The sequence below is a fragment of the Hippoglossus stenolepis genome, chromosome 9 (genome assembly GCF_022539355.2).
Source record: "Hippoglossus stenolepis isolate QCI-W04-F060 chromosome 9, HSTE1.2, whole genome shotgun sequence".
In the NCBI taxonomy this organism is placed as follows: Eukaryota; Metazoa; Chordata; class Actinopteri; order Pleuronectiformes; family Pleuronectidae; genus Hippoglossus; species Hippoglossus stenolepis.
In genome coordinates this window covers 8,023,851-8,045,574 of record NC_061491.1, presented here as the reverse complement: position 1 = coordinate 8,045,574, position 21,724 = coordinate 8,023,851, and the positions used below count along the sequence as shown (strand labels likewise).

The 21,724-nt window shown below is 41.1% G+C and overlaps 2 protein-coding genes across 2 annotated transcripts; one reads left to right on the top strand and one right to left on the bottom strand.

The window, feature by feature from the left end:
• Window positions 1-2,472: 2,472 nt before the first annotated feature.
• Window positions 2,473-11,831, top strand: anapc5 (anaphase promoting complex subunit 5). Its single transcript, XM_035166873.1, has 17 exons — window positions 2,473-2,984; window positions 3,072-3,151; window positions 4,005-4,114; window positions 4,230-4,473; window positions 5,248-5,314; window positions 5,453-5,554; window positions 5,673-5,863; window positions 5,949-6,030; window positions 6,159-6,251; window positions 7,355-7,536; window positions 7,794-7,929; window positions 8,076-8,150; window positions 9,075-9,196; window positions 9,286-9,393; window positions 9,620-9,767; window positions 10,659-10,821; window positions 10,924-11,831. The coding sequence occupies exons 1-17, from the start codon at window positions 2,787-2,789 to the stop codon at window positions 11,142-11,144; spliced, it is 2,322 nt and encodes a 773-aa protein (XP_035022764.1). The 5' UTR covers window positions 2,473-2,786; the 3' UTR covers window positions 11,145-11,831.
• Window positions 11,832-13,222: 1,391 nt separating this feature from the next.
• Window positions 13,223-19,909, bottom strand: ggt1a (gamma-glutamyltransferase 1a). Its single transcript, XM_035166391.2, has 12 exons — window positions 19,737-19,909; window positions 19,498-19,628; window positions 19,324-19,413; window positions 18,758-18,950; window positions 17,428-17,588; window positions 17,107-17,256; window positions 16,521-16,657; window positions 15,732-15,919; window positions 15,476-15,603; window positions 14,969-15,081; window positions 14,778-14,891; window positions 13,223-13,972 (listed from the first exon to the last, which is right to left on the bottom strand). Exons 1-12 carry the CDS (start codon window positions 19,907-19,909, stop codon window positions 13,826-13,828), a joined length of 1,725 nt encoding a protein of 574 aa, XP_035022282.1. The 3' UTR covers window positions 13,223-13,825.
• Window positions 19,910-21,724: the final 1,815 nt, after the last annotated feature.

Below are 21,724 nucleotides of genomic sequence, written 5' to 3'. Positions count from 1 at the left end.
TTTGTCCTCGCGTTCATGCTTTTACAAACAAAAGGTTTTGTGAATGACTTGTAAAGTTATACTTAACTTTGTGAGGGGAAACTGAAAATTGTCTGCTACATATATAATATCATAAAGAATTTACACTAGGTTTTAGATTATTGGCTAAAACCTGTACAAATAAGCAATACTTAGTATAGAATAGTCATATTTGAGTGTTTTTTTGTATAATAAAATACATACATTTTGATGCATTAAAACTTGGATGTACACACTGGGTATTATACATCAGAATGATTTATACACAGATCTTTGTGTAGGTGTAAAGACACTGTAAGCTACTTGATTTTTAGCCCATTGTATGAGACTATGCTTTTTGTTTGTATTGTTTGCTTCTGATTATTTTGGCCATCACAGGGTGTAAACATTTCTTAAAAGGCATTGGAGACTGCCGCAACTAAAAAGTACAGAAATTAATGGTTTTGTTAGAATGTGAGCTACTAGATATTAAGCGGCAATTGGTCGATAGTCGTACTATGTTCAGCAAAGAACCAAACCTAAAACACTTATTCACACTTCTTTACACGTCTTATAAATTTTATATTGACATTTCTCTGAATGACCTTGACAACATTGAAAGACACCGCATCAAACCACAACAAAGAATCGTTTTTTACTCACCTAGTGGAGTTTTTTGTTCAGCAAGTTACTGAAATACTTTTAAACATGCAATCACTGTTTTTATTTTCAAACATAAGTTGACAAAACTTTAAACATAAAGCTGTTATTTATAGTTTTACCTGCTTTTAAGTAAATCAGCTATAGACTGGATTTAACGATTTTTTTGTGCTATTCCGTTCACCCCATCAGTTATTCTGCAAGACCTTGATGTCACTGATACAGTACAACACATGAGATATGATAGCTTAACCTCAACATGCTGAATCATGTTGAGGTTAAGTATTCAACTCTCACTGGATCCACTGCAGGTGAAATTTCTTTGTCGATTGAATAGTCGGACAGAATACATGTCAACATCCAGATATTAGCAGATGATTGGCTTTTATTCACATTTTTACCTGAACAGATGTGCCAGAGGTCTTTGTGAGACTGTGTTTTATCCACAGAAACCCTTGGGATTCAGCTTGGAGCCTGTAGAGTTATAGTATTAATCTAAATCAGGGGGGCAGGACAGGAGTGTTCAGAATAAACAAATTAAAGTACTGGAAGAGGTATTAGAAGTTATGAGGTCAGTGGCTGTTGCAGCAGTAGTGGGGTTAGTTGTTTGATTTTTATAGGAGTTAATCATGTCCTGGAATCCCAGAATTCAGTGGTTGGTGTTTAAAACAGACACTTTTGGATTAGAGATGTAAAACTGAAACAACATCAGAACGTGTATCTCTAACTTATATGAGTTGAACTCCTCTCACTCATCACTTTGTCAATTGAAAGCAGACTGGGGTTGAGCCGTGTGCAGAGCCACCAGGTGACCAACACACTGCTGAAGGATGTGAAGAAACCGACCGAGCTCTCTGCATAGCCCGAGGGCAGAGCCTGCTCCAGTCTCCTTAGCTTTGTCAGCCATCTGCCAAATGATACAGCATCCATCACATGGTGGGAACATGTTGACTTGAAGAATTGTAAATAAAGTTTTGGGTTTATTTGACATTATATTCTGAAGATTATTAAATTATACCGGGACAAAAACTGGACAAACTTCAGTCGATTGCATGTAATGTTTCTTTACATAATATCATATTCAACTAATTAAAATGGAATTCTTGAATATAATCTACAAAGTTAAAATAACTTATGACAAGAGTCACCAGAGAGAGAAAGGAAATTATGAGAAAATGGCGAAAACATTGGACAATTAATTTACTGTTTCTCAATAACTGATTTATTGTTTTTCCAGAAACACTTAACAAGTGGACCTATACTTAAAACCCTGCTGTTCAACTTGTAAACAACCACCAACTTTTAATTTTCTATCTGATTCATGTTTGATCACATTCTGCATTACTTAATTTTATTGATTAAAACGTAAAATGATAAAAATTATTGTTATTTGACTTGATACAACTTGTGTCAATCAGAAGTTTGGGACGCTACATGGACCTTGACGCTTGGTAGAGAGGCAGACTGATTCTGTATGCTGCTCTCTGGTGGTCACATTGTGTAACTACAACTCTGGCTGAGCACTAATAAGCATAAATAATAGTCAATATAATACACATAGACATACTTGTTACTATATACTTATAACAAGTATAGTTATGACACCCATCAAAACCTTCAAAATAAAGTATGATGTACTCAAATCACACACAATATCAACCTTTAAAAAAACAAAAACAGCATTTTAACTGTCACCTCAACAGTATTATTATCATTATTTCTAGTTTACAGTTGTTGATGGTCAGTCTGTGCCCAAAACCAAACTTACAAATAAAGTTTGATAAAAAAAAAAAACCTGCCTCTTGATGACGTAATTAAAAGGGGACGGAGGGAGGGCGGTTTGAAAGGAGAAACTTCAGTGTTATCAACATGTTTTAAATAAACTACCTGATCAGACCATAGACTGTAAACGAGGATCAGACCGACGGGGCAGTTCTCTGTCAGTGAGATGCTTAGTGTCCGCTCACTTGTTGTTTCTTCACAGGACTTAGCTGATGCTCAGTGTAAGCTAGCCACGTTAGCTAGCTAGCTGCTGCCTGTGTGACTGCAGCGGTTGAAGAAGCTTCCGCTACATGTCGACCCGCTTCATCCTGAAACTGCTGCGTGTCCGTAACTAAACCCCCGCGAAGATGGCGAGTGTGCACGAAAGTTTGTATTTCAACCCCATGATGACGAACGGAGTGGTGCACGCTAACGTGTTCGGCATCAAAGACTGGGTGACTCCGTATAAGATCTCCGTGCTGGCGCTGCTGTACGAGATGACCGCATCGAAGATCACGCTGCCGGAGAGAAGACGACTCAACAAGCTGATTCTCCCCCTGCAGCAGGTCGGTGTGGATCATGTAGTTGTGTCTGTCGCTGCGCTGCGCTGAGGCAGGTGATGGATCTTTGTCTGTCGTGTTTGTTTTCATCAGGGTCCGGACCTGACTCTGGGTCAGTTCCTGCAGACGGTGGAGGAGTGTTGTCCTCAGACCGCTTATGCTGTCAAACTCAGGTATGATGCACACTGACTGCATCTGATACATCAACACTGTGCAGCCTGTATTAGGCTCAGACTCCAGGTGCTCCCACAGTCCCCAGAAGTTCAGGAAGTCAGGTCACTTTATATTAATAAGGTCTTTTTCTTGGTTAAAATAATAATAATAGTAAGTAAGTAAGTACTTTTTATTTATAAAGCACCTCCCAAAACCAAAGTTACAAGGTGCTGTACAAAACAAACATTAAGACAAAAGCAGGAAATTACAGAGTAAAACATAAACGATAGAAGAATAACAACACCACAGAGGGCAAGCAAAAACAATGGGAACATAAGGACTAGACCAAGTTAAAATATTAACAATATAGGTGAGTTTTTAAACAACCTCTTAAAACTGTTGAGGTCCGGTCACCTTCAGTTTTAAATCCCATGGATCTCTCCATGTGAAGGGGACACAATAATTCACAAGTATAATGAGGGGCCAGCCCGTGTAGTGCTTTCTATGTGATTAGAAGAATAAGTGAATTTATATAGCTGTCGCAATGAGGACAAATAAATACAAGAAAACAAAACATTAAAGACAACAAGCAAAATAACAATACGATAACATTTCAAATCAAATACAGGGAATGATAAAACATTTAAATTAATGGAACAAAGGATAAAAGAAACATGATGATCAAAAACAATCAAGTCAAACTTATTCAGTAAAAGTACATTTTGAGGGATGATTTTAAAAAACAGTCTGAGCTCCTCTGGTAAACTATTCCATAGGGAAAGGCTCCTGACAGCGAAGGCCCAGATCGATGTTATTACCTAGACGGCATCACAATAATCTTGTTGCTGAGGCTTTTTTTTTTTTCATTCAAAGGCTGCATGAAATGGCAGATGGTGAGCTGAAAGACATGGAGTACTTCTTCTCCACTCTTCCCACTCCATTCACTGCTTTTGATTCTGAGGCGTATAAAACCAGTGTTGTGGGTGAGTAGTACTCATGATTCGACGACTGCACCTTAAGTCTGATTGGAAAGATCAGTATTATTGTTGTTAAGGAGACTTGCATTAAGTAACTCCACTGCTTTGTTGTTGTTTTCAGGACTTTTTATGAGGCACATGCTCCTGGCCTACAACAAGCTGTCCTTCAGTCAGGTCTACAAACTCTACAAGTCCCTGCAGCACTACTACCACAGTCACTACGCCAAGCCTAATGATGGGCAGATGGGTTTGCCAGCGCTGGTCGCCGACGACTCAGATATGGACCTTACCAGCACCGAAGATACTGTAGGAGACAGAATAGGCAAAGAGGAGATGGACACCCCACTGCACGCGTCAGAGCTTCGGTTAGTGATGCTCTTCTTGGAATTATGTTCAACTATCAAGGAAAAGACAAGTATATTTCATCCATTCCTCGATGGTGCCATCTTTTTTAATATTTGCTTCACCCACTACATTGTGCGAGTTTCTAACTCAGCTGCACAAGATTTATTCAGCCCCCCGACATCTCTCTCACTTGGGCTGACACACACTCACACGCTTGTCTCTCTATAGTTGTGAGGACTCTCATTGGCATAATGCATTCCCCAGACCCTTACCCTCACCTAACCAATCATAACTAAACCTAAATCTTACTCTTACATAACTCTATAACTGAGTCTTAACCTTCAAACAGCCCTTTGACTTTGTGAGGACCAGCCAAAATGTCCTCACAGCAATGGTGTTGAACCAAAATTGGCCCCCTATATCTATAGATAGACATGGGCACCGACACAAACACACAGTGTTACATCTGTAAACTCAAATTGTGTAAAACCAACATAATTGGGTCTTTACGAACAGAAATGATCATTTGCATATTGAGTGGGGATCCAATCACAGGTGGTCAAAGGAGAAACATTCAGGACTCATTTTATTGGCAGGGGTGAACACTGGTACTTCATGTTGTCCACTTGTGATCAAATCTCTCAGGTTGGATGTTAATAGCAGGTCTGAACAGGGCCCTTAAAGGCATGTGATTCATGTAAATGTAACACAATATAGCATGGAAATTGAAAAGCCTCTTGATTTTTTTGTGAGTGATTTTAGTTTTTTACATTGGTGTGTTATTTTGTTCCTAGAAATGATAATACTCCAAGCAGAGGTCCCCTGTCACAGAAACAAGCCGAGTATTTTCTGGCAAGACAGGTGAGTGTTTCAGTCACGGCCGAAGTGAACTAAACTGTATAGGGGCCATCTTATTTTCAAGACACAATGGTAAAAATGAAACCATCAACATCGTGTGTGAAAACTAGATGGCACTTGTTTTTGAACATCTTCCACCAGGCATATCTTCTGAAGAATGATGAGAACAAAGCTCTGAAGCCTGCTGCGCTGCAGGAAGAGCTCAACAACATGCTGAAGTTTAACCCAGACTTTGCTGAGGCGGTGAGACCCATCCCCCAAACTTCCACAATAACTGTTATGAAACATGTCTCAAATTGATCAATTACAATGAGTTTTAGGGCGAATTTCATCAGCTCTCTGGTCTTTTGTATCTCTGCAGCATTACCTGAACTACTTGAACAGCATGAGAGTCCAGGACATCTTCCTCTCCGCCCACAGTCTCCTTCATTATTTCGACCGCCTCATCTTGTCCGGAAATGAGGGGAAGAGCAACGGGGATGAGGGCTATGGTCGAAGTCTCCGCTATGCTGCTCTTAACTTGGCGAGCCTGCACTGTCGCTTCGGTCACTAGTAAGTTCAAGTGCTGGTGGAGTTCTTAGTTCATGGACAAGTTCCTAAGCAAAGAAAGAATGAATCATTTTCTCTCCCCCCTCAGTCAGCAGGCTGATCTGGCTCTACAGGAGGCCATCCGTATTGCCCAGGAGTCCAATGACCACGTGTGCTTGCAGCACTGTCTGGTAAACTTTGTTTCAACTTTTATTTCACTACCTGTCACTGTTGTTCCATGACATGATGGTTCATTATGGCTGAATTTAAATAGTATCTCTTAGATTATTTCTCCCTTTCTCTTTGTGTCCTCTATCAGAGTTGGCTCTACACCCTGGAACAGATGAAGGGATCCGACAGCACTGTGTTAACTGAGGATTCAGTGAAAATGGCTGCCCATTTCTGCCTGCCAGTGAGTTTCACATAATATAACAACAAACAGCAACGAGTGTGTCAAAGTGGCTTTTCATTCTTTTTGAATTGCTTTTGCTCCGTTGTCATAAGTTTGAATTTGCAAAATGTAACAGAAAGTGCTATAATCCAAAATGTTTACAGAGCACATGCATTTACATTAAACACAAAATGAAACATCTGTCTCAAATTAGGAAAAACCTAAGCATCCATTCAAATCCTGCATTCATACAAGGGAAACAATGATTGTGACTGTACTTCATTGCATCAGTTTATCTGTGTCTGTAATAACAAGAGTTTGTTTTTGAGACACTAATTATGTAAATATATACTATATACTAATACTTGGCAACATTTGGATGGAAAACAAAAGGAGTTAAATTGGATCTTTTTTTTCTTTTTTTACATTACTGCCATACATTTACTGGGGGTGAAGTAATAAGCAGTTTGGTTAAAATAAGGAGATATGTTTGCAACACATCGCATTGCAATGCTTCAGGGATCTGTGCACTTAGTTATGAGCACTTGATCATGTAAAAATATTAGGTGTCTTTATTCTGAGGACTGAGCATATGAATGTTTTGCAGTTTATGTTAGAAAGTTAGAATTTCACAGGTCAGTTCGTCTCCTGTCATTTGGAGTTTTTCTCATTAAAACTGGTGAAAAAGAAATTCTAAAATACTTCAAATGTAATTATTAGGGATGTAATGATTCGACAAATCCATGGCTTGGTTCATACTTCGTTTCATAGTTTTTTATTTTGTGGTTCAGGGACCAAGGGGCCAACATGTTTCACCACTGCTGACTTGAATGTAGCAGGGGACTAAGAGTTGTTATTTTCAGGTTGACCTTATTAAACTTGCCTACATTTGATATAAGATTTTTGTATCATGGTTTCTAATCTCAGTTTCAGAATCGTTACACACCTAGTAATTATGGGTGTTAGGGGTTATCTAGTAACACTGGGTGTTAGATAAATGTGTTGATTGTGAGCAGCACCCTGATCCACAAAACAAGAAAGTGTTCTTAAACTCTTAAACCTTTGCATATGTGATTATTGACTTGTATTATCACCACACTGACTGATAATACTCTCTGTTGCAGTACCTGGCTTCTCTGGGCATTCAGTCTTTGGTCCAGCAGGGGGCGACACAGGGTAAGACGGCACACAAACTGATGGACGCACTGAAGGACACGGACATCCTGCACTGGAAGCACAGTCTGTCGGAGCTGATCGAGATCAGCCTGGCTCAGACTACGTCCATATGGAGGATGTATGGCAAGAGGTCAGGCTCACCTTGCCACCACACAGTTGTCATGTCTGTTCACAGTTACTGACAGGAGACTGCATGCTAGCACACAACCTGCTCCGTGTTTAAACCGCTCTGTGAAGTACGACTAATGTCTGATATTTTTATGCATGGGTTAACATCTGAGGCCACCGAATATCTTCTGCTCACGTTTGACTTTGCGACATAAATACACTGGCCGTAGATGACCAGGACGTTATCGTCATTAATGTGGCCTCCCTTGTCTTTTGCAGCACCATGGCTCTGCAGCAGGCCCAGCTGCTTCTCAACATGAGCAGTCTGGAGCCAGTCAACTTCGGGGTCCAGCAGAACAACACTGAGGCCTTCACCGTGGCTCTTTGCCACCTGGCTGAGCTACACGCTGAGCAGGTAACACATTTAATTAATGCACATCCATTAGTGAGTTGGCCTAGCCTTGCGGGAAAGTAATAAACATTGATCAGAACTGTTTTCCAGCTCCTGGGCAGAGTTTAGCTCTCAACTCTTTGTCTCATGTACCTTTGTTTCTGTCTCAGGGCCTGTACTTCGCAGTTTCAGAGATTCTCCAGCATCTGAAAGAACAGTTTCCTCCTCACTCACTGCATGCGAAGGTGAGCTCACTAACATCTTTTATTCTCTTTTCTACAGAAGCTGTGACTGCAGAGGGAAGTTTAGAAAAAGGGTTTTAAGGTCACCTGAAACCTCCCTCTAGTCAGTTTGAACTGAAGAAGCCTTTTGGATGAGCGGTGTTAAAGAAACACAAGCAAGTCCAGTTGCATATCTGTGAAGATTCTCAGTCATCCAGGTCATGGTCAGAAGTTGTAAGAGCAAAAATAAAGGTCCATTGCCTACGTAAACATGTCCAACTCCTAAAAAAGGTCATGGCCTGAATGACTGAGAATCATCATAGAGATTAAAATTGTATTTTCTTCATTTTATACCTTTATTTAGTAGAAGTCATTGTGGTAAATCCTACATACTACCAAAAACAGATAACACTCTGCCTTTAGATTAAATAAAACAAAATAAATAAGAGTTTTCACTACAAAAATTGTCAGGTAGAAAATGTAGTATCTACCAAAATTAGCTATTTGTTGTCCCTTTTTAATGACTTTATTAAAAATCCTTTAGATCAGACAACTATTTGAAATAATTCAATCAATTAGCTATTTTTAACCTTTGAAATATGTGATGAAACTAAACCACACTAACTTCGACACCCTCTAGATAGCAATTGATTGATTGAGTTAGCGCTCTTGCTTTAGCTGCCTGCTGTAGCAATTGACGGAGTTTATCTCAGTGTTTAGCACCATTTTGTTGTTATTACAAAATGTATATGCTGTTTTGAAGAAGGTTGTATATTTGTATAGCATACTAAGTTTTTATTTAATAAGATATATTTAAAAAATGGTCTTTACCTATTTTTGATGAAATGTGTATGAACATTTTTTTTAGTATGAGAACTGCTTTATTATGTGATGCACAATATGTTCATTGTTTTTTTGTGTGTTTGTTTACTTGAATCACCGCTTCAGCTCTGGATGCTGTGTGACCTTAAAATCCAGTTTGAGAGACACATGAACGAAGGAAAGTACCACTTAGCGGAGCCACTCGTTGCAGCCATCTCTGCCTTAAACAGAACCGAGGGTCTCTACAGGTAACACTGAGGCACAAACCTTCTGTTCTGGTCCTCACAAAGTCTGACTCATACTTGTGCTGACGCAGTCACCGTGTGTTTGTTGATAGGAAAGCTCAAGTTCTGAAGGCTCTTAACCGCAGCACCGAGGCGTACAGCATCTTACAGCGGCTACAGCTTCACTGTGAGAAGACTAAATGCACAGAGACGGTCATCAGGTAGGCGCTCATTTATGTTACATTGTCGGTTACAGATTTTGGGATGATTTCTATTTACTGGAAAAGCGCGCAGAGTGAACACACTAGCTTCTTATTTGTGGAATTGAGTTGACTCACCTGTTGGACAAATAAAAATAGATATCTTTCCATCTTCCTTTTCCAGGGATCAGGGATAAGTCATTGTTTTATTCTTGTCTGCATCACTGCCTGTTTATGTGTCATACAGAGTGATGCTCGCCACAGCTGAGCTCCACTGGGAGTCATCTGGCTTCTCCACAGCTCTTCCTCTCCTCCTGCAGGCGCTGGCCTTAGCTAGACAGCACCACCTACAGTCGCTGGCCTCAGAGACCATCCTTCACCTGGCCTTTTCTCAGGTCAGACCCAACAGAGACACAGACTTCACCCTGAAACTGTTACAGCTCCCTGCAGCCTTTATCTTCAGTATGACTGCTGTAAATGCTTAACGTGTGTGTGTGTGTGTGTGTGTGTGTGTGTGTGTGTGTGTGTGTGTGTGTGTGTGTGTGTGTGTGTGTGTGTGTGTGTGTGTGTGTGTGTGTGTGTTTATTTTCTCTATTTTTCTACTAAAAACAACAAGGAGTCATGCAAATCATCACCCATTTACATGACTGTAATTATTTTTTCACCTGAATTACTCAGTTCTCCCTAACCCATCTAAAGCTGGTCCAAAATGCTGCATCTTAACTATTAACTAACACCAGTCATCAGTCCCACATCGGCCCAATTCTTGCCTCCGTTCACTGGCTAAAATAAAATGTAGAATAGATTTAAAACTCGTATTAATTACATTTCAGGCCTGGCTCCTGCTGTAGCTGAGATGTTGAGCCCTTTATTTAAGTGGCCGGCCTCTTGGGGTTTTCAGGTTCCTGTCCCTGAACTTTGAAGCAACATTTTTTTTCCCAATCTGCTGAACCTGTGGTTTGTTTTAAAAGGCTACAGGAAACTAATTTCAACATTCTATGTTCGACTCAAGTGATTGTTTATTTTGGTTGCATGCTTAATTCATTTGTCTGTGAATGAGTGTATGCTTTATTGTATGTCTGGTTGTATGTATTCCTGTATTTGTATTAGAGCCAGAACATATTTTCACTCCCTAATATCCGTATTGGCATCACCCCTCAAAAATCCATATCGGTCAGTTTCTAATTTTAACTAGCTGTATATATGGAGCACTTTGTCACTGTGTTTTAAAAATTGCTACACAAGTAAATGTATTTTTATAATATTGTTTTCTCTCCTCTCTGCAGTTAATGCTGGGGGTCCCTGAGCAGGCTCTGAATGTCCTTCATGAAGCCCTTGAGCCCGTTCTGGCCCACGGAGCGGTCATAGATAAAGGTCGAGCCCTGCTGTTGACGGCCCGCTGTCAGATGGCGGTGGCTGGGTTCTGGCCAAACAGACAAGGGCAAGCAGGTAACGGCCTCACCCCCCTGTCGAACACTGATCCCTATCTCGCAGCTTCATGTGGTTTGTTCATTTACATTCACACACTGCTGCTTATTATCTCCCTAACAGATTTGAATTTGGCAGTCTTGGCTGTTGACACGCTGAACGAGGCCGCGGCTTATTTTTCCAAGCTGAGCTGTAAGGAGCGGCTGCGGGACGTCCACTACCTGCAGTCTCAGCTCCACCGATCCCTGGGACAAATCTCACAGTGCAACAAAAGTGCCATGCTCTTCCGGCTGCTGGACCAGGAGCTGCAGTCACCAGCACCACCGGTCTCCATGCGACTCTAACTGCTTATTATTTACGAACAAAAATGTTTTGGGTTTTTTTTGGGCTGCTGAAAAAGACAGACCACCTCCTCTAACTGCTGCATCGAGTGACTTCAGTTCACCACTAGATGGTAGAGAAACTCTGTCCTGCCCTCTCAGCTCTGAAACACTTCCTTTTATAATTTCATCGAACTGCTGGGAACAGTGGAATTCATTTACTGGATAGTAAATAAACAGGACAGTGTCAGCAGTCATAAATATTGTCATCGTCTCCTCACTTGTCTGTTACAGAGTAGAACAATGGCCTGTTAATAACTAGGTGTTTTGATAGCTTCCACCACAGCAACAGTCCAGGTTCTGTCTGACAGAACGGTGTGGCAGAAACGTCGAAAGTTTATCTGGAGCTGTCACAGCTGTGCCGATTTACCCACCACTTTTTGATGAATGAGGGTAATATCACCGTTAGCCACATGATGAATGTGTTCCAGTGGCCTGGAAGATTCATATTCCACCGGTAGAATACTGATGAAGCTGGAATCCGTGGGGAAGAAATTGCGATCACATAACGTGATAGACCCGCTGTGACATAACCACAGATACTGTATCTGTATTCCACTTATGTCTGAAAAGATTTGAATGATTACATTTCTTCCAAAGCTGTTACTTAAAGCATTTTTCTCCAGAAAATAAATGACTTGTTTTATCTTATTTAGTTTTCAGTTTAGGGCACAAGCAGAAGGAGAATTTATATGGGAATATACTTGCAGGTAGAAATCTGTGCGGGACGGTTTAGTTTAAAGTAACTAGTAATCCTGATATTTCAGGATGTGTTTCTCCTTTAGCACAAGCATCTCTGAGGCGGGCTATATTATGGGAATCCGTTGCGGCCATCTGTCTGGTTTTCCACATGTCCCGACCCCCTGAAAGTCCCTGTTGAATTTGTTTAAGTCTCATGTTTGGTTTCTTGTCTTTTTCCATATAAACAGATAGATTACAGCAGTGTGTAGTAATAGCAGGCCTGTTTTCTATGTAAATATCACACAGTCACCCCCGCTTTCACAAGTGAGGGCTTGATTACACAGTATGTGAGCCGGGTCACAGGGTTGCCGCTCTGTCTGGATATAGGAGCATGTTTGTGTCAACACAGTGCAGAGTTGAGTGTTCACTTTCTGCTTTTCCCCAAAGAGTTTTAATGCTGCAGATATGATGAGATTGGGATTTAAACCTAATCGCTATCCATCAAATTTGCTCCTAACGCATTTGAGAAAATCCAACCATCGATCGAAAAAACATCTTAAAAGAGATTTTTTGATGAACAACAAAAAGCCGACATTTTTGAGAATGAGGCTTTTACCCGAAGGTGACGAAGCGGTCTCCTTGCTGCCGGTATTTGGTTTCTCATTTGCTCAAAGAGTATAAGAGTGGAGATATTTACTGAATCCTGATTGAAATTCACTGAACAGTCAAAGTCAAATTTACTCCTTTCAACTTAACTGAACCCAATGAGTCCTACACATGTTTAGTTTGGTTATTTCCCTTTTTCGTGCTGAACTTAAATTCCATTAATAGATTAGTAAATGAACCAAGTAAAAGTGCCAAACATTCACAGTGCCAGCTGCTTTTATCTAACTTAGCCATTCTGCTTGGATGGCTGCAGGGGTGACTGTTGGTCCACTGCCACGTCCTGACGTAATTCTGCGAATGACGTATTCATTATCAAGGTCACTGACATTTTCTACGCTCATGGTCCCCAGAGGATGAAACACTTTGTGTTTGTTGGGTTAGGGTTAGGGGTTAGTTTAGTATTTACACTAGAACAAAACCTGACTAAACACAAATTAAAGATATGAGATATATTGATCTCGTGCCTAACATTTCAGTACAGAAACAGCACAGTTTCTATGGTAAAATATAGCATCTTTGTTCAAAATGTTTAATAACAAGCATGGCAACAAACATGGCATAAGAACAATGCATGTTTAGAAAAATATATCTGCAAATGTATTTTTCAGAATACACTATACATTCACCTGACCTCTACTCGATATTAAACATTTACAGTTTCACTAGAGAGTGACGGTAGAAAACAACACGGTCAGTTTCTGCTAAATGATGTGGATGTCACGATCAGCTTACATCAGGAGAAAGATGTAGGTAGACATTTGGGGAAAACAGGCAAACAACCTGAGGTGTCCTTATTTTTTAATTGATCAGTGCTTGTCGGTCGATACTTGATGTTTTCACAAGTTTGACATGAAAACAACACCCAACCCCTCGTTCTTTTTACTTAGACAACAAAAGAAAAGTAAACATGGACAACCTAAAACCACTCGGATTGTTACCTAAAACATAGTGATGAAACCTTCAACATAAATGTATTATTTATAAAATAGGTTTAGTAGAACCAAATGTGTTTCGGCCTACCTGACCAGTATCCAGTAGTGATGATACAGGAGTCAAACTAGGTGCAACCTCTTACTTTACTTCAAAACACAAAATTAATGCCAAAGGAAAAAGTTATGCTGAATAGTCGAGTTTGAGTGAAAGAGGTATTGAAATTGAATCACTTTCCATGTTTGAGTAAAAGAAGGATTGGTGGCTGTGTCTCCGTAGCTTAAACACTGCTTGGGTCTTCCGTGCGGACACCTTTTTGTTTACTGTGAATCTGTCCAAGTGTCTTTGAGGAGGGCCTGAGGTCACGGTCAGTATCCCGCTGGGTAGCCTCCTTTCCTGGGGTCAGACTCTGCACACAGACGCTCTCCCTGCCGCACCACCGCCTGCACCACCGAGTCCGGAGTCCTCAGCAGCTGTGTCACGTGGTTCTTCTGGGCCAGACCCTCCAGCACACTCTGCCATGGTATCGTCACACAGACAAACATGTAGAGTCTTGTGCATGTGGTTTTACTACTCTTTAATAGAGGTCCAAACTTTTGCTTTTTTCTCTGTCCATTCTACATCACTTCACATAAAAATTTGCATGCCACAAGTCTTTGGAAGGTTTTTCTATCTTTCTAGCACCCAGTACATCAACTTACATAGATAATAAATCAGATTAATTGTAATTCCTTCTGGTGATCCCCTAGGCTTTCCTCTGTAGTACGATAACTCACCAACTAACACTTAGAACAGACATTCATGTCCCTCTGGATGATTTGTAATTTGTAATCTTTTTCTTATTTGCCGTTGTGTGTTGTGATCTGTTGCTGTGTTTCCTGCGGCTGTGATTCGCACCTCAGGGCCACCGTAGCCAGTCAGGTCAAAATGATATTGTCCTCAGTACTAGTGATAATAATTCAATTACTGCAAGACTAATAACATGCTAGCATGTTAACACTAGCCTACTAGTCTTGCTTCCATTTATTTATTAATTATAATTATTTTCTCACATTGGATGCAGATCAGAGATGTCATTGTTTTTATTGTTGTGCATCTTGATGCAATCTCACAGACTGAGAGTAGTATAATCCCAAATTATGTGTTTTTGCAAGTAGATTTTCATACTGACATGAGCTGAAATGACTAGTTGCATGTATGGTAGGAAGTTAATCCAAAAAGACACAGTGAGCTTTGCAAATTCCTGAAATTTGTAACCCAATTAGTTTGTCATAAGTAACATTCCTCTTAAATCAGCGATGTCCGTGATGTGTGACCCACCTTTTCAAAGCCCTGCTCCACCACTGTCATATTTGGATTGAGTTGGTTGTGGAATCGCGGCTCCGTCACAGCTTTCTTTAGGTCGTAGTTAAAGAACAAGGAGTTCAGGATTACCTGTTTTTTAACCAGAAAATGCAAGATGTCAGATAAGTGTGTAATTGTGTGTGTATGTGTGAATGAATCTGACTTACTAAGGCAGTAGCTGTGGTGATTTTAGTGCCTCCAGATGCTCCTACAACCATTTTCACTCTGTTCTCTTTGTCAAAGATGATAGTGGGACACATGGAAGACAGCGGCCTCTTGCCTGCCAACAGATAAACACAACGTGGCTATGACTGCTGAATGGATAAATTGTTTACCTTTTGGTTCAATGGTCCCTGAACAGCCATGTTAACCTGACACACATTTAAAACAACTGTAAACACATTAAAGAGCAGCAGCGAGCCACAGTTTGATGTTGGAAATTTGCTTGTTGCTGTGAAAAGGGGGAGGAGAAGGATGCTGTGTGTGTGAGCTGGAGGTATCAGAGCCCCTGACAATGATAAATGCTGGAGCAAGTGAAAGGCTGTTTGAAACATCACCTTTGCATCCTCCTCACTAAAGAAAGGATTAAGTGACTGTGGAAACATGGCCTAATTTAGCAACACCATCTATCAAAACAGGAGCAATACGTGTGCGATAATTCAATCCAGCCACACCTGGTTGGATGAAGTTGTTGGGTGAGGGAGGGATTCCAAACCCGTTGGTCATGTACGGAGAGCTGAAGTCGTCCATCTCATCGTTGAAGATGATTCCAGTTGATCGAGACATGACTTTGGAGCCAAAACTGGGGAAATAAAACAGCTTTTTAACGATTCGTGATTCATTCAAAAAACTGTTTTTCTCTGACTGGCTGTTCAGGAAAATACATTTCCTTTATTCGAAAGGAAATTCTCTAAAAGCGTGACTTCTTACTATAGATTAATGGTGCTGGTGGCGGCCACGGCGCTTCCATCCTCAGCTATGACCGACAGGTGAGCTGTTCCGTGGTTGTCTGGGACAAAATAGTCTGGCTCGTAGTAGTTGTCTGGGTGGGTGGTGTCATCTGTAATTCTACTTCTTATGCCATCAGCAAAGTAGTCTGAGGTCATGTTGTGGATGAGCTGAGGAGAGAAAAACAAGTCAGCTGCAGAACTCACAGTTTGTCATGATGATCATAAATGCTAAACAGTAGAAGAACACTTGTTTTTGTAACGATACAGAAAACAGCCATGTGTTTATAATTCCACTTTATCTTTTGTGATTTAGTTAAAATGCATATCTGTGGCTGAGTGTTGTATTGTTTAATTGTTATAATGTATTTTAGGTATTTGCTTGTTTTTATCAGGTCCAGTGTTTTAATTAAGGGGATTCTCATACAGTTAGTTTGATTGGTATTTATAATACATATGAATTATCCATAGATATTTGTAATCATATAAGAGGTCATTTTTATTTTGTTTCAGGTAGCTTGTAAAAACTGGCTATAGGGGCAACAGATGAAATTTAGCTTATGTAGCCAACTCTGGCTCATTTACATTATTTTGATTAATGAGCGCTGTCCCTATCAAATTCAATGAAAAACAAATGCTCATGTTTCCCTTAAACAAGGCATTTTATATCCTTACTCCCACCGTAGAGGCTAGCAGGAGACAACTGTGATCCTACTGAGTACAGTGAAGTTAGAGATGCTCCAAAGTAAACATCTGAAGTACAAAGACTTACATCGGTGATATTGAGATAACGTGGGTCTCCAAGTCGGCTCCTTTTGGCATAAGCAAAACGAAAGGCCTCTACAATGCGATGATACGTCAGAGTCTTCGTCTCTGCTGTAGAGACACTTGTGCCTGAGAAGTTGTACCCTGCAAAATATCCACAGCAAAAAAAATCATGTCTGGAGTAAATGAATTACATTTTCTCAGTCTCCGCGGGTAATGATGCTTCTCCATCACTGTGCTAAAAGCCCATTTCTGTCTATGGCAGGTCATAAACATTAAGTCGAATACCAACATGAGCCCTACCAGCAGATATGTGTCTGAGGGAGCATTCTCCTCCAGAGTCATATATGAACACATTCAATTTTAGCCCTAATTTGAAAGTAATGTAGCCACTTTTTATTTAAAGCATGACTAAATATTCTCTGTGGCAACAGATGGGGCGTCGATGGTGAATTAAATTTGGCAGCAGAACTGAGCAGCAGCTCAGTTTTCTGCTTCCAGAAGAGGCAGAGGAACAGTTCAGGGACGACCTGGGGAAACCCTGACATCCTTTCTTTTGCATGGCTGCACAAGCACTCGGCCAAGCTGCTCACCATCCACTATGTTGAGTATGAGTGCCAGCACAGGGCCACTGGAGGGGGCGTCTGGGACATGCATTGTGTATTCCCCGACGTTCAGCTTCAGAGGGTTCTCGTTCAGCACAGGCTGGTACTCCAACAAATCATCGAGGGTGATAATGCCACCTGGAGCGGGCACAGAAAGGAACAGAGTGAATTTTAAATGATGTGTAATGTCAGCATTACTGAGGCTGTATTTTGTGAAGTCTTGGTTGGAATTTGTAGTTTGGTTCTTAGCCAATTCAACATTTATTCCTTAATGTATCTCCTAAGATAAAATGAAGAAGAAAACAAGACCTGCCGCCTGGATGTCCTCCACGATAATCTGTGCCATTGACCCATTATAAAAGACATCAGGCCCCTCTTCTGCTATTCTTTGGTATGTGTCGGCCAGCTTTGGGAATCTGACGATATCATTTTCTTTCAGGATGTTTTTTTGAGAATCACAAAATATCTCACTGGAAGATGGACAAAAGGAAAAAGATGAGAATCCCTCAAATCACAACAATTTTTAAGTTTGTAGAAGATTAAAGCTGCTGTGAGTGAAATTTAAAACATTTCTGACTTTAGTGCCCCACAGCGTATCAGAAGACAATATTCCAGAAATCCAGAAAGGTATATTTTCTTTGCGTATGACGTCATCCCAGCATTTGGGTCCAGAATAAGAAATACAAATTTACATGTGCAAATGGTTCAAATGAATGGGGCATCATCTTGGAGTTAAGCATCTATTTCCTGTATTATAATCATGGAAGCTACGGCCAGGAAAGCTTTTGCTTAATTTTGGAATAAGACTAGAAATGGGGGGGAAATAGTCAACCTGCACTGTCCATAGTAGAAAACATAAATCTACCACAACTGACTACTTCTTTAAGGGATAGTTCACAGAAATATGAAAATCATTATTGATGAGGTCATTATTATCCTGTTATCCAGGCGTGTACACAGCTCCAGAGGAGGATATCAGAGGACATTTAGCCTAAAAACATGACCTCGTTTCCAGTCGAATTTAAAGGCCGGGGCTTCCAGACACTTGGAAGACTCCACAGGAGCCGTATGGAGGTATGTTATGTGGTTTTTTTCTGTTTGAAGAATTGGTGAATTTCTTTTTTCATCCCTTTAAGAACGCTATTAAGTAGCTTTAGCTTGTTTGTATAATATGTATAGCTAATTGTAAAAATGGTAAAGTGAGGTTTTACTGATGTTTATGTCCTCAACTATTTTCTGGAATATTGTAGACAAGCAGCCAACACACTAGGGATCCCAGATCCCATGCAACTAATGAATAGTTTCAGCACTTTTTTTTATTTTGTAGATTGGTAATATTTGACAAAAAGTTGACCAGTCAAGAATAACAATGAGATGTTTAGAATTAGGGAAGGTGGTACAACCTGTTTCCCCCATTTCCAGTCTTTATGGTGAGCTTCATCTCTAACCTACAGACTTATCATATCAATCTTTGTTAACTTACAGCAACAACATGTCAAAATATGCCTTTTCAGCACAAAATATTGGAGAAATCCTGGTGCTACATTCACATCATGAAATAAGAAAAAGCAGAATTATTAGAGCCATTGTCGCTGCTCTTCAACTTAGCTTGTATTTCTTTGTCGTGCTTCATCCTCACCACATGTTGGCATCTCCTTGAATCGAATCTTTGCTCTTTAAGATGGCATGAGCCAAGGCTTTTCCTATAGGAAAACCATGACGAGCCAAGGCAATGCTGGGCTCAAACAGTTCCTTCCATGGCAGCCTTCCATGCCTCTTGTGAGCCATCTCGTAACCGCGGATCTCCCCGGGAATGGCTATGGACAATCCACCTGTCATGTAGAAACAGCCATAACACTAAAGTGAATTTCACAAGCTCTGTCTTTCTGTCTCTTGTCTGCGTGGAGCACAAAGACACGCTGAGGCCTCTACAGATACTGATACAGATACAGATATAGATTTTTGTTTTATGTAACCAGAAGCAGATACAATGGGAGAGAGGCAGAAATGATTTTTAAGTGAGAATATTCGAGAGGAGCAGGACAGACTGATATGTATCATCTCTAAATCCCTCTCTAAATCCCTTTCTAGCCTCTGGAGATGTGTTACAGTGGCTTCAACAGTATCACAGAACTCAATGAAGTCAGATCTACAATGACTGAATCTTCCTCTCTCCTCTGCATCTGAGACACAGCCTGCTGCTACCTGTACGAGAAAGCTTGGTGTTGTTGCCAAACATGTCTTCAGTGGCGTTCATGGGCGCTGTCTCTCTCGCATCAATGGTTTCCACCTTCCCTGTTGAGCAGGAACGGAGAACAGACTGATGACTTTGGAGTAGTCAGCTTTGTGGACAAGGTACGACAGATGATGCACACTCACCTGTGGAAGCGTTGTAGATGACAAAGAAGAGTCCTCCTCCGATGCCCATGCTGTGAGCGTTCAAAAGGCCGACACATAGCAAGGCAGCGATGGAAGCGTCCACGGCTGAACCGTTTTTCTTCAAGATGTCTCTGGAAACACAAGAATACACCTGATTAAAAAACTAAACTTTGAAGCCCACATCCAGACAGAGACAAATGTGCTACCACTGTGCATCTGGAAAACAAAATACTTCTCACCTCCCCACTTCTGAACACTTTCCAGCATCAGCAGCCACAGCAGCCCTTGAGTAGAAGTGGTCCGAGGTGGGAGGCGTGTTTTTCTTCCCCAGCCCCATAAAGACCCCCAGGAACAGGCTCACTGCGGCCACCAGGAGAACCACCAGGCCGGCAATCAGGGGCTTCCCAACCATTTTCCTGGGAAAATCAACACATGCATCTCACAGTCAGACACAACCCACTCAGCTCAGACACGAGTGTTTTCTCTTCCAGACATCACCAATCAGTTTCATCATGGCAGCCAAACCTTTGACAACAATCTGTCGAGAAGAAAATTCACTCACCTTTAGTTGTATGTGCTCAGACAGATGTTAGAATAAAGGACAAAACCAGACCGATGAAGCTAACTCACAGTGTGTGCCACTAGTGATGGAGTGTGATGTGTCATCTCTGGTTTTTGTGATGATGGAGCATGGTGATCTCTTTGGTTTTCAAGTGTTACTTTGCTACGACGTCACATTGTTGTTGAGCAAAGCTTTTCAGATAATAAGCATGTGCCTCTTGTCCACGTCTAGTTTTTTTTAAAGATACAGACATTGAAAAAAAGAGACACAGAGGAAGATGGAGGTGGGAGGACTAGGGCATGAAACTGTATGTTTGATCTCAAGGGAATATTAGCAGGGGAGCAACAGCGATTGAAATTTTGACATAAAACTGCACTTTTAATTCTTAGTCTTTTTGTGAGTGAAACTCTTGAGTTTGTCTTTCCCTAACCTTCCATTTCGCTCTGATATCAATCTGGCAGGTTGGCTGAAGTGAAGGTGAGAGAGGTCTGTTTACAGATGCAGCCGGCATCCAGCCCCGACTCTGGGGCTCTGTCTGATTGGTTTACCCCGCACTGTTGCCATGCTCAGTAACCGTGTCACAGTCTATTTGGCTTATTCTGCCGGCATCCTCGCCCTGATTGAGATGCCTGAGCCTCCATCCCAGCAGCACAGGTCCAACCTGGCAGCGTTGGTGACAGGAGCTCCTCAACGAGAAACAACCCTTCTGTGGTACACCCACGGCTAATCCAGCGTGCATGGCTGTTGCTGGGCCGCATTGATAAAGCACTGTGAGAGGAGCCTGTGGGCTGCTGCTAGTGCTGCAGCTGTGATTGTGGCATAATCTAATCACTGCTATCCTGTTCTGGATCTCCCAGGTTCAGAGCCACCCTAAGGATGTGCGTTTAGTTAATGGACAGAGCTGATTTATACCGGAAGAGGACAATTACATATCTATTTGTTGCACATCACAACAAGGCCTTCCTTCAGCTGTTGTGTGCACATCACTGTTACTGGATGGAGGACATTTTATGAAATATCAGCTGGCACGTGTTTATATTTTTATCCCTCAGTTTCAGTTTGACTTTGCTAGGAGGAATACGCTGCTACCCTCCAGGATTCCCTCAGATCATTTCCACACAATAGAGGGGGTGGGCTTGTCTGTACTGTATCCTCTGCAGCAAATCAGATGACACACTACTTGTTCCTCGGCTACAGTTGAGACACAGCCTGCAAAAACACTGGCCACAGTGGAGAAGAAGATGATGTCATGTGTTTTTTACATGTGACTGCAGCCCTTTAATGACAGGGCCAATATACAGTGTGTGCTGCTATTATCATTTGTAAATTCAGCTACTTCTTTCCAAGCAGAGGTGGACAAATGTGTCTGTAGCCTGTGTTTAAATGAAGCTGGTTTTACGTGTGTATTATAATCCAACTATAATTTGATGCAATAACATTTTAAAGTATTTCTGGGGCATTGACAACGATCCACGACCAGATTTAACATCAATTTAATCAATGTATTGTTGCTTTCTGTCAGTCAGAATGATTTGTGTGCTTTCTTTAGAGATATTGTTTCCATGATGTACCTCAGTGATGTTTTCTTAAATTAGACCCTCTCTTAAATGCCCCAGTCTTTCGAATCCCAGAGCTCCAGTTGATAACGCCTGCTGTCTCGCTGAG